Genomic DNA, 12,800 nt, shown 5'->3' on the forward strand with positions numbered 1-12,800 from the left:
TAGGCTCCCGAGCTAGTAAAATTTGTTGATTTGCCAATGCTACAGGCAACCATGATTCTGCTCCCAAATGCCAGTCCAAATGCCACCCTTTCCACACATTGCAGGTCGAGAGCTATGCATTGATGTGTTTTGGTGTGATTCACGTCACCAGGTTATGTGTTGGCAAATAGTTTCACCAAATATTTTTTACCTGCAGATGTTGCCCTGATAATCCTTCAGTGACATCACCAATAATGTTTAAATATATGAAAACATCACTGCTTTATATCATGGCCCAGAAATTCGGGTCGGGGGCTTCCCGCGGGTGCAAGCCCCCGACCTGCACTTACCTAGCGCGCCGGCCATTGAGGCCTGGGCCTGCATGCATTTCCGGTCTGTGGCCCGCTCCAGCTCCCGGCGCGCTGTGCTTGCGTGATCCAGCGGCGTACTTAGTGCGATGCGTCGGCTGGGATCACGTGAGCCACGGGCAACCAATTGGAGGGGGGAAAAGTCCATTCATGAGTTTGACAGAAAGAACTGTCAAACTCATGAAAACTCCGGGTGCCCAAAACAGTACTTAACCTTAAAAAAATGTGAAAAAAAATGACAGTATTTAAATCAACTATAAATAACATTAAATAACTATCTTAAACAATAATTTAAATTTTTGACAAAAATAATTTTATAAAAAGTCAGGGCTAAAAATACACTTGCCTCACTGTAAAGTATTTAAAAATAATAAACCTGTGGAAAAAATGTTCTAATTTTAATTAATTGACCACTTACCTTTTAAAATGAAGTCCTTACGCCTGGTTTTTACATTTCTAAAATGTAGAGGCCTTCACGCACGAGCAAACCTGTAAAAAAAAAAAAAGAGGAAATTCAACGCGCACACGCAGACTCCTGCGCGCACGCGTTCGACCTCTGAACCCCTTCGTTCAGAGGATCGGAAATGCCGGTTTCCCGTGCATGCGTAGTGCATGCAAGAAACCGGCACTTCCATCGGGTCCACACGTGGGTACTCCGTCCGTACTCACGCGTTGGGACCCGAATTTCTGGGCCATTGTAAAAAAAAAAAACAGGTGTACAATGAAAATCTCATCTCGGGGCTGTTAGAAAATTACTTGAGCTTTGGTCTCATGGTTTATGACTTGACTTGAACCCTTTGGCTTTGAAGTTATGTCATGGGATGCTGTCTTACATATTCATATGAAGCTCCTTCCTTTGCTATTTGAACAGACGTTAACTTATTTATTTTGTACTCTGCTTTCTTTATGATAGTTAACGCCTGTGTTAAAATAACAGAGCAAGGGATATCAAATGCGCTAATAATTCTTACGCTCGTATCCCACAGTGTAATTTTGAGGCCTTTGAGATTATTCTTGTAATTATTACCTTGATTACTCTTTACTTAGCTGCATGCAGCACACTGCCCTGTTATATCTGTGTTATATTTCCTCCAACCTTTGAATCTAGACTAAACCTGGTGTGATTCGTCCCGTTACCATTGTTCAGAAGACACCTGCAACCCCAAAGATGGAAGAGAACTGTCCCAATCCTTTTCGGCAACACCCTGAAGAAACCAGTGATACTGAAACCAAAGAGGTAGGCAGCTTAAAAAGCTGGGGCTGGTACTCGTCACACCGAACCATCAAATGTTCTCAAAAGGTTTTTGAATTATCCTTTGAAGATATACAATATTAATGGAATTTTGTCTGCTTGCTACTTCTTCTCATTCATATACACCTGGACCCAACTGGATGCACTAAAGTGATTTAATCGTAACTGAGGCAGACTGTTAAAATGTGGATTATGTAGTTGATGGTGTTGCTCACTGAATAGTAATAGTTTTGAGCTTATTGTTTGTTCCATTGATAGCAACCATTGAAATCCTTATCATTAACTTGTCATCATCTCAAAGCTGAGGTAGTGGCATTTGCATCTGCTGTTTCTATTGCACTGGCTGTATTTATTCATTCGTTTACTCGATATTTTGGGTACTTTTAAAACTCAGCACAAAAATGATTGGCCAGTGTTGCCTGGAAAAGTACTTAACAAATTTGGTTCTAAATGTACAATGCAACACAGTGTGATTGGTGATGGTGTAGCGGTTCGTGTAGATCACCACTAAATAAGAGAGTTTGACTTCGACGAACTATAAATAAGTTGTTTATTTACAGGAACAGGCTAATTACAGCAGGTAAGATAGCAGGTAAGATGGCTGACTGTAGGAGCACTGTGGTGTAGGTCTTGTCCCAGCGGGGACTCCACGAGGACTGAGTTCGCAGTCCTGTGGGGAGCGTGATGACGTCATCGCGTTTGTGTTGTGACGTCATCACGTTGTTCGCGTTTCCCGCGCTTAGGGCGTCACGTGATGCGCGTCGCTGGCCGTTGAGGCCGAAGTCAGGAGGCCGGGCTGTGCCGGTGCTTGCCGCGGGAGTGGAAGATTGCGTTGCTCCCGTCAGCTGGCCGTTGAGGCCGAAGATGCTAGGTCGGGCTGTGCCGGCGCACGCACATCACATTGTACGTGACGTGACGTCAGCACGCTAGGGCGCGTCTTAAAGGGGCAATGGCCCCAACAGGTAAGTTAAAAGGGCAACGGCCCCAAAAGGTAAGTTAAACATACAGTAAGGTAAGTTAAAGGGAATTATGTGTCTCAATGTAAGGGACAACCAGTGGTACTGCCACATAGGCCCCCCCAGAATTCGCTTTAACGAAAGTCCAAGGATGAGATGGTCTGACAAGCTGGTGGTCACGGCGGTCATGCTGTCTCGACTTGGTAGGCGAGGTATGAAGATGCTGCTCGTGAGCGGATCCTTACATGCGTCGTGGCGAATAAAACGTATCCGTCAGGTGAAGGACCGTGGAGACATGCGAAACTGCAGGCCTTGTCAGAGTGACAGGCAGGTTGGGCAGACATGGACGATGTCTCCGTTGATGGGTGAGCGAAACCTTCGGGAGGCTGGAACGCACAGAACGGTGCGTGCCATAGTGCTACGACATGAACACAACGGAGGGTGAAGAGTTGCTGCGTTGATCAGTGATCGGTAAGGCTAGCAACTTTCACGTGGCTGATCGCGGCCGCAGGATGCCCGTTGGACCCGTCCTCGATGTGTGCAGCTTCAGTAGATGTTTGCGTTTGTTAAAGGGAAAACTGGAGAAAGGGTGGCAACAGTCCAGGTTGTTGTTGCTTTCAGGAGGGGTTAACTCTGCCTGGAGGGCGGCAACACTTGTAACAGTTGTAGATTTAGGAGAAAACAGCCGGGAGGGCGGCACGCTTTTTGTTCACGCCGAATCGTGTAGTAGGTAACACAACCAGCAGGCTGAAGGGCTGGTGCGTCGTCGGCAGGGAAAGAGTCGTCGGTGTTCACGAGGGATGGGTTCTCGTGGTTCGCGAGGGATGGGTCCTTGTGTTTTGCGGGGGGTGAGTCCTCGTGGTATCCCCGTGGGGCGCGCTCCGATCTTGTGGGCCCGAACATGCTGTACCCCGCGCTTGGAGAGATGTATACTTGCTGTTGCTTTGGACGTAGAGGCGGACGATCCGTGTGGCGGTAGAAGAGTCGAATACGGAGACCGTGAGCACGTGCGTGGTCTGTGCCGCATCGATGTTCTCGGCGAACAGGGCTTCTACCTGCATAAAGCACGAGGGAGACCGTGGCTCCCTGGATTGCGGTAGCGACAGCAGAATGGCTGATGCTTCCATAGCGTGCTTCGTTTGTGAAAGACGTTCACAAACTCACCAATTGTAGCGCTGGTGGATGACGGTTGCCATTGGTCGTGCTCTACCTCTGTGAAATCGTTCGTGAAAAACGGCCTCACCTCCAAGCTGCGCTTCCATTGCGAATACGTACACAAAGACGGGGTCGCTTTTGGTGGAGTCGGTGTTAGGCGGTTGCTGTTCCGTGGTTGTTCGTCGGTTGTGCGTTGGTCGTCTTGAGTGAAGACGAGGTTCAGGCGCGCGTTGCTACCGTGAAAATTGTTCACGGATACGGGTTCACCAATTGTAGCGTTGGAATTGATGAGCTCCCGTACTCACGTTGTGGGGTCACCAATGTAGCGGTTCGTGTAGATCGCCACTAAATAAGAGAGTTTGACTTCGACGAACTATAAATAAGTTGTTTATTTACAGGATGTGGTAAACCACTGTTTGTATTCCTGTTTGTCCTGTTTGTATTCCACTGTGTACATGCCTGGACATGCCTCGGCTGACTCCTCCCACAGGTCCTAGTATAAAGGTGACTGCTCCCCAGCCCTTGTATCCTGGACCGGTCGACCACTCGAGGCAGACCTCCATTCTGTTGTTAATAAAAGCCTTTGGTTACTCTTCTAACTCTCAGCCTTTTATGAGTAATTGATAGCGCATCACAGGAACAGGCTAATTACAGCAGGTAAGATAGCAAGTAAGATGGCTGACTGTAGGAGCACCGTGGTGTAGGTCTTGTCCCAGCGGGGACTCCATGTGGACTGAGTTCGCAGTCCTGTGGGGAGCGTGATGACATCATCGCGTTTGTGTTGTGACGTCATCACGTTGTTTGTGTTTCCCGCACTTAGGGCGTCACGTGATGCGCGTCGTTGCATCGCTGGCCGTTGAGGCCGAAGTCGGGAGGCCGGGCTGTGCCGGTGCTTGCCGCGGGAGCGGAAGATTGCGTCGTTCCCGTCGGCTGGCCGTTGAGGCCGAAGACGCTAGGCCGGGCTGTGCCGGTGCTTGCTGTGGGAGTGGAAGATTGCGTCGCTCCCGTCGGCTTGCCGTTGAGGCTGAAGATGCTAGGCCGGGCTGTGCCGGCGCACGCACATTACGTTGTACGTGACGTGACGTCAGCGCGCTAGGGCATGTCTTAAAGGGGCAATGGCCCCAACAGGTAAGTTAAAAGGGCAACGGCCCCAAAAGGTAAGTTAAACATACAGTAAGGTAAGTTAAAGGGAATTATGTGTCTCAATGTAAGGGACAGCCAGTGGAACCGCCACAATGGAATAATATCACTGCAGCATTAATTACATCTACTGCTGTAATCAAAAACTATCGTGTATAACATTGGCATTGCAGAACTGCTACTTCCTGAGTGTAAAATTACCTTGGAAGCCTTTATGCAGCTTGTATGGCAGCCTCTTTCATGAAGGATGTGCTGTAGAGAAACAGTTCCTGAGTTGAACCTCATTTTAGCTCAAACTAATTTTCTGCAATTTTAATGGTGTTCATTTTGGACTCTGATGCTTCTTGCTGTACAGTATCCATACGTTGCTTTACTCACAATGCCCTTTTGTGTACTGGGTCAAATTATTGTGATCAAATTTTACATTTCAATTTGCTATCAGAATTACATAATAGGTCTTCATTTTTGTTGATTGTTACTGATGTGTGTTCTGCACCGTAAATCTTTGAGAGTGAAATTCCTGTTGACAATTTTAATGAGAAATTTAACAAGAGTAAAAAAAAAAGGAAATCTTTTTATATCCTTGCACTGACTTTTTTTTGTTGCTAAAATTATCTCCAGTAGAAAATTCACCTCCAAAATGTTATTGAGTGCAGGACTTCATTCACAGTGTTCTTCCATCTGTTTTATTGTCTGCTCTTCTTCAACAGTGGCTGCTCCCATTATCCACCATCCTAACTTCTGTCTCATATCCCCGTTTGTGCCGTGAAACGCACCAGACCATGCTGTGCTCTCAGGACATGTCCCAGTCTATTCCACTGTCTCTCTCACCTGTCACTTGTCTAACCTCTGGATCACATATTCGTTTCTCTCCCATTCTCCCATGTAACTACTACATGACCTCTAACCTCTCTCGCAGTCTCCACTCCCTGTACATTAAGGTGAGAAGCTGGCCATTGATGCTTTTTTGTGCTGTGATGTGTTTTCCTGTTTGACTGTAATTGTTTCACTCAACAGAGTTTTTGTTCTGCACGGACATTACTTAGCAAGGGAATACCAAACACATGGAGTACTTGCAATTACATTACAAGAAACCTCAAATGATGGATTTAATTTTCTTTTTACTTTGAAAATTGTTGCAACCCTTGCAGTAGATGCACAATTGCAGATAGGTGCTGAATATTTCATTTTTCAATATTCTGTATCTGGGTTATGGGTTTGAGGTAATGAGGACAAGAGATGACACTTAAAAAGTAAGATTTTCCTCTGTGTGCCAATGTTAGTGAAAAAATCGGTGTGAGTATAAACCTCAGAGTAAACAGAGAAAGTACACCCCTATTTGGAGTGTTTTATTCCTGGGCTTTGAACCATGCTGAAGCAGCTCACCGATCCAGCACTGTCACGCTGTATTAAGAACATAAGAACATAAGAAATAAGAGCAGGAGTAGGCCATATGGCCGCTCGAGCCTGCTCCGCCATTCAATAAGACCATGGCCAATCATCAACATCAACTCCACTTTCCGCCCGATCTCCATAGCCCTCGATTCCCCTAGATTCCAAAAATCTATCTATCTCAGCCTTGAATATACTCAAAGACTCAGCATTCACAGTCCTTTGGGGCAGAGAATTCCAAAGATTCACAACCCTCTGAGTGAAGAAATTCCTCCTCATCTCGGTCTTAAATGGCCTACCCCTTATCCTGAGACTATGTCCCCTAGTTCTAGACACTCCAGCCAGGGGGAAACAACCTCTCAGCATCTACCCTGTCAATCCCCCTCAGAATCTTGTATGTTTCAATGAGAACCTGGTGTCCGATGCATTCTCCAGCCCACTCAACCTTATAGAGTCATAGAGTCATAGAGTAATACAGCACAGATAGAGGCCCTTCGGCCCATCGTGTCCATGCCGGCCATCAAGCCCTGTCTAATCTAATCCCATATTCCAGCATTTGGCCCGTAGCCTTGTATGCTATGGCATTTCAAATGCTCATCCAAATGCTTCTTAAATGTTGTGAGGGTTTCTGCCTCCACAACCCTTTCAGGCAGTGAGTTCCAGACTCCAACCACCCTCTGGGTGAAAAAGTTCTTTCTCAAATCCCCTCTAAACCTCCCTCCCTTTACCTTGAATCTATGCCCCCTAGTTATTGACCCCTCTACTAAGGGGAAAAGCTCCTCAGCATCCATCCTATCTATGCCCCTCACAATTTTGTACACCTCAATCATGTCCCCCCTCAGCCTCCTCTGCTCCAAGGAAAACAAACCCAATCTGCCCAGTCTCTCTTCATAGCTGAAGCGCTCCAGCCCTGGTAACATCCTGGTGAACCTCCTCTGCACCCTCTCTAACGCGATCACATCTTTCCTGTAGTGTGGCGACCAGGACTGCACACAGTATTCCAGCTGTGGCCTAACCAGTGTTTTATACAGCTCCATCATAACCTCCTTGCTCTTATATTCTATGCCTCGGCTAATGAAGGCAAGTATCCCATATGCCTTTTTTACCACCTTATCCACCTGTTCCGCCGCCTTCAGGGATCTGTGTACCTGCACACCCAGATCCCTCTGACCCTCCGTCTTGCCTAGGGTCTTACCATTCATTGTGTATTCCCTTGCCTTGTTAGACCCCCCAAAGTGCATCACCTCGCACTTTTCCGGGTTAAATTCCATTTGCCACTGTTCCGCCCATCTGACCAACCCATCTATATCGTTCTGCAGACTGAGGCTACCCTCCTCGCTATTTACCACCCTACCAATTTTAGTATCATCCGCGAATTTACTGATCATACCCTTTACATTCATATCCAAGTCATTAATGTAGACCACAAACAGCAAGGGACCCAGCACCGATCCCTGTGGTACCCCACTGGCCACAGGTTTCCAGTCACAAAAACAACCTTCGACCATCACCCTCTGCCTTCTGCCACTAAGCCAGTTTTGTATCCAATGTGCCAAGGCACCCTGGATTCCATGGGCTCTTACCTTCTTGTGCTGTCAAATTTCATGGTAAACACATTCATTGTAGTGGGCTGAACCTTATTAATGCACTTAAACTCATGATAACAAATTATTTCATTAATTGCGGCTGAAGCATAAATAGATACTTCACTGTTTCGTACTGTAATGTAAAAGCCCAACTATAGTCCTGTTGTGAAAATAACCAAGACAGTTGAGACGGCACATTTGCCTATTAATGTTAGAAAAACTTCAGTCTAAACAGTAGAGGAAAAAAAAATCAATTGAATATACAATAGGGAGTGGTGAGATATACAATGTACTCCATTGGTAAATTTTGTGAGGCTCCATTCCTGAAGAATTAAGCATGGAGATCAATGCACGCAATTTGCGGTGCAAATTTTCCAGTGACCAGCAGAAAATCGGGACACTGCGAATTGGACATGCTGGCCTCTGCAGCCAATTCTTCGACCCATGCTCCCGTTGAGCCAGGGTCTGTGGTGGGAGCCGCGCCTCATAAAATCTATCGTCATGAGTCAGAAAAGAGCCATCATCCATGGGTAGTAACATCGATTACCATCAAGTTCCTTCATCTTCAACAGGTCAAAATCCTGGAACTCCCTACCTAACAGCACTGTGGGAGCACCTTCACCACACTGACTGCAGTGGTTTAAGAAGAAGGCCCACCACCACCTTCTCAAATCATCTAGGGTTGGGCGATAAATGCTGGCCTTTCCAGCAACGCCTGCGTTCCGATGAATGATTTTTAAAAATTGTAGCCTGTCTCATGAATAGAATAAAATAGTTATTGCACTGTCAGAAACTACTAATAAAATAACTTTTTTTAACCTGCCCCCATTAGAACTGTTAACCATGGATACTGCCAATGAATAGCTCCCGTGGAGTTATGTGATGTATATTGCAAGTCACTGTCTGTTTTTGTCTTTTTAAATAATGAAGGACTGCCTTCAAGAATCTAAACAGTGGAGCCCATTGGTTATCCTATCTGTTAACAGCACAATCCAATTAACATCACAGAATTGTAGAACGCCAAACCATTTCCATTTCTCTCTTTAAAAAAAAACCATGTCCTTTTTCGTCTTAAGGAAATATTATAAGAGAGTGTTGAGAAATGAATAAAACATGCACCTTATATAAAAAATAAACATACTTCAACTGTATGCCATCAGGAGTCACTGCAAGAGGACAGGGAGCAAGGGGAGAAAGCTGGGAAAAGTATTTCAATCTGGCTTCAACTGCATCAAATGTGGAAGTAAAAAGAAAGATGCGATTGCAGGAAATCTGAAATAAAAATAGGAAATGCTGGAAAGGCACAAGTTCATGAGCATCTGAAAAAGAAAAGTTGGATTAACGTTTTGGGCCCAGTTCTGATAAAGGATCCCAGCTGAAGCATGAAGCCATCTCTCTCTCTCTCTCCTACAAATACTGACTGATCTGCACAATTCTAACAATTTTGATTTTGGACCTATCAAGAGAACATGTGCAGCACTTAAGCTGCACTTTACGATGGCTTAAGCTATTTGGTTGTGTGGATGGAATTCTTATTTCACTGTACTCATTTAGGAAAGCCCACGCGATTATGTCAGCATTGCCATTTCAGTGTTTATTTCCCACAAATCCTGTAGGATTTGTTGGAACTTTTTCAACAGTGCAGTGTGAATCTGAACTCCATCTGCAGTGATGGATGGAAAGGATTTACTTCATTTTCTGATTGAGGCTGAAAAAATATTTGATTGTTGGCTAACTCCTAAAAACCATAAAGGAATTCTGTAGTTATTATGCGGGAGAGAAAAGTGTGTGAGCATATCCCACGTTCCAAAACCTGGTTACAGAGAGCCTTCAGAAGTGGATCATTGATAATAATAATTCAACTTTATTGTCATTGTACAACAAAATGTGATCTTGCAAGCCCCCATGAGTCCAGTACAAATAACATTAACATTAAACGTAAATAAGCACCGTCCTGGGAGAAGCAAAGCCGCTGCGTCTGTGCGCGCCGCCATTCCATTTCCACCATTCCTCCTGTCCGACAATCTTCAGCCCAACGCCCGGGCCTGCTCACCAGCCGCCCCTCCCGGGGCTCCTTCCGTGACCTTCTCACCAACCGCCCCTCCTCGGGGCTCCTTCTGCACCTGGTCTTCCCTAATGGTCACCCCTCCAGGTACTAACCAGGCCTGGCTCTGCTTAGCTTCACAAGCCTTGCCAGTGACCCTGTCCCTAGTCCCAGTTTCCTTGTTTAAAATTTTCCAATGCTTTTTCTCCCCACTGGCTTTTAACTCTTTGAAAGCTGAGATTCTTCCTTCCTTCGACAATCTATTGGCTTTGAAAAGCCAACTTTGGCATCACTTAACCACTACTTCTTCATTTAGCTCATCAGACATGCTGCCAACTATTACCCATTGCAACAAAACAAAATGTAGGACTTCGCAAAGTGCTTGAAGGCGACTGTCGTAAATAGAATAGCTAGAAATCTGACTTAAAAATGTGTGTAACTATTGAGGAGAATCATGTAGTCAGGACTGAGTAAAGAACCCTTTAAAACCAGCTTAAAATATATTCCTTTTATCCTGTAAATTATCACAATTTTCTCCCCCTTTTCTGTGCTGCTCCTCGGGGTGATGCTGACCAAAGTGGTGGTTCTTCACGTGTGACCTTAGACATTGAGTGTTGGAGGCCATTCACTGGTGTGTAGGGCCTCACAGCAAGGCCCAAACCCATTCTCATCTCAGTCCCACGCAGGTGCACTTTCTAGCAGGGGCCACTAGATGGGAACTATGCCCGATATTGTCCCCCTCTCGTTTAGGGATGCTGAGGCTAACTATACCACGCCGAGTGCCACCCTGCCAGAGATCAGTAAGCTCAGCACAGATCTTGAACTTGGGACTTTCTGGCATTGTGGATGCCACATGGAGTGTTGCTGAAGACAGCAGTGCAGTGTTTCAGATAGTTTCACTGTGATGTGCTCAGGCTTTGTTTATTGTAACATGGCTTCATTATCTAATATCATTTTCATTCTATGTATTATTACAGTAAATTTAAAGAAATCATTTCAGTTTTGATTTCTGAGATGACAATTTGTTCTGATAGTTATTTGCCTAGACCAATGATAAAGTCCGATACAAATTAAGAAATCTGGATTATAATGTTGTAACATAACATAAAAATATTACTATATTCTACAAAGGGGTTCCCCTCAGAGCATGAACAGGGCAATTTGTAGTTTTAAAACTAAAATGTGTTTCCTCTCACACTATAGTCTGATCTCAAACCCTGAAGATTAATGTGAAACTACATTGCAGAATTAGACAACATGATAAATCCACATTACATCTCAGGACAAATACATTTTCTACACTAGTTTTTTCTCAATTGTGTTGTAATTTCAATACTTAGAGTTAAAGAGTATTAATGAAAATCCACATGATAAACGAGAACAAAAGGGCACAACCTGGAATGTCACTGACCACTCGCACCGGTGACAGTGTTGATGACCTGGAATGTCACTGACCACTGGCACTGGTGACAGTGTTAATGACCTGGGATGTCACTGACCACTGGCACCGGTGATGGTGTTGATGACCTGGGATGTCACTGACCACTGGCACTGGTGAGTGTTGATGACCTGGGATGTCACTGACCACTGGCACTGGTGACAGTGTTGATGACCTGGGATGTCACTGACCACTGGCACTGGTGACAGTGTTAATGACCTGGAATGTCACTGACCACTGGCACTGGTGACAGTGTTAATGACCTGGGATGTCACTGACCACTGGCACCGGTGATGGTGTTGATGACCTGGGATGTCACTGACCACTGGCACTGGTGAGTGTTGATGACCTGGGATGTCACTGACCACTGGCACTGGTGAGTGTTGATGACCTGGGATGTCACTGACCACTGGCACTGGTGAGTGTTGATGACCTGGGATGTCACTGACCACTGGCACTGGTGACAGTGTTGATGACCTGGGATGTCACTGACCACTGGCACTGGTGAGTGTTGATGACCTGGGATGTCACTGACCACTGGCACTGGTGACAGTGTTGATGACCTGGGATGTCACTGACCACTGGCACTGGTGAGTGTTGATGACCTGGGATGTCACTGACCACTGGCACTGGTGATAGTGTTGATGACCTGGAATGTCACTGGTGATAGTGTTGATGACCTGGAATGTCACTGACCACTGGCACTGGTGAGTGTTGATGACCTGGGATGTCACTGACCACTGGCACTGGTGATAGTGTTGATGACCTGGAATGTCACTGGTGATAGTGTTGATGACCTGGGATGTCACTGACCACTGGCACTGGTGACAGTGTTAATGACCTGGGATGTCACTGACCACTGGCACTGGTGGCGGTGCTGATGACCTGGGATGTCACTGACCACTGGCACTGGTGGCAGTGCTGATGACCTGGCACGTCCAAACTAGAAGAATTCATGCACCCCAGGGTTGAATCCCACAATTCAAACACAAGGTATTGCAAACCGTTTGACAACATTGCTGTTGTGTCTCCTTGTGTTCTTATACTATAAATAATACAGACACTTTTAGCTCATTTTAGTTACTGCTTTTACTAGCTGTATTCTTGCCTTGTTTCTGTGCTGCCGCATGGTGCAGAGTGATACAAGATGTCCGACGCTGCACTGTGCACTGCCTGTGCACAGTGTGCCACATAGCAATATAACTACACCATACCAAAGTAGGTCCATACCAAAGTAGTTTCATTTAACGATGTGATACTATAACAATGTAACAATTGTGATATTTCAGAATTCATTTGAAACAAATTTGGGAGTTGTTCTTATATTTTCCCATGTACTGCATTTACTCCCCTCCTCCACTCCATGCTGGCTCCGTGTCAGTTCCTGCTCCACTTGCTGGCTCTGTGTTAGTTCCTGCTCCACTTCCTGGCTCCGTGTCAGTTCCTGCTCCACTTGCTGGCTCTGTGTTAGTTCCTGCTCCACTTCCTGG

At 45.7% G+C, this 12,800-nt stretch overlaps 1 protein-coding gene across 18 annotated transcripts in view; it reads left to right on the forward strand.

The window, feature by feature from the left end:
- mlip (muscular LMNA-interacting protein) overlaps positions 1 to 12,800 on the forward strand; it is a 224,656-nt gene that overhangs the window by 171,791 nt on the left and 40,065 nt on the right. For 8 of the 18 annotated variants that reach the window (XM_085996495.1, XM_085996492.1, XM_085996497.1 and 5 more), the window contains 2 exons: positions 1,456 to 1,584; positions 5,561 to 5,791. The exons of 5 other annotated variants lie outside the window; for them this stretch is intronic. In XM_085996495.1, the coding sequence (XP_085852621.1) occupies positions 1,456 to 1,584; positions 5,561 to 5,791 (360 nt within the window). The remainder of the gene's footprint in view (positions 1 to 1,455; positions 1,585 to 5,560; positions 5,792 to 12,800) is intronic. 5 more of the 18 variants (XM_085996502.1, XM_085996499.1, XM_085996498.1 and 2 more) reach the window with 2 other exon arrangements.

Source organism: Somniosus microcephalus, chromosome 9 (assembly GCF_052327205.1).
Source record: "Somniosus microcephalus isolate GS21.2 chromosome 9, FLI_Smic_1.0, whole genome shotgun sequence".
NCBI lineage: Eukaryota > Metazoa > Chordata > Chondrichthyes > Squaliformes > Somniosidae > Somniosus > Somniosus microcephalus.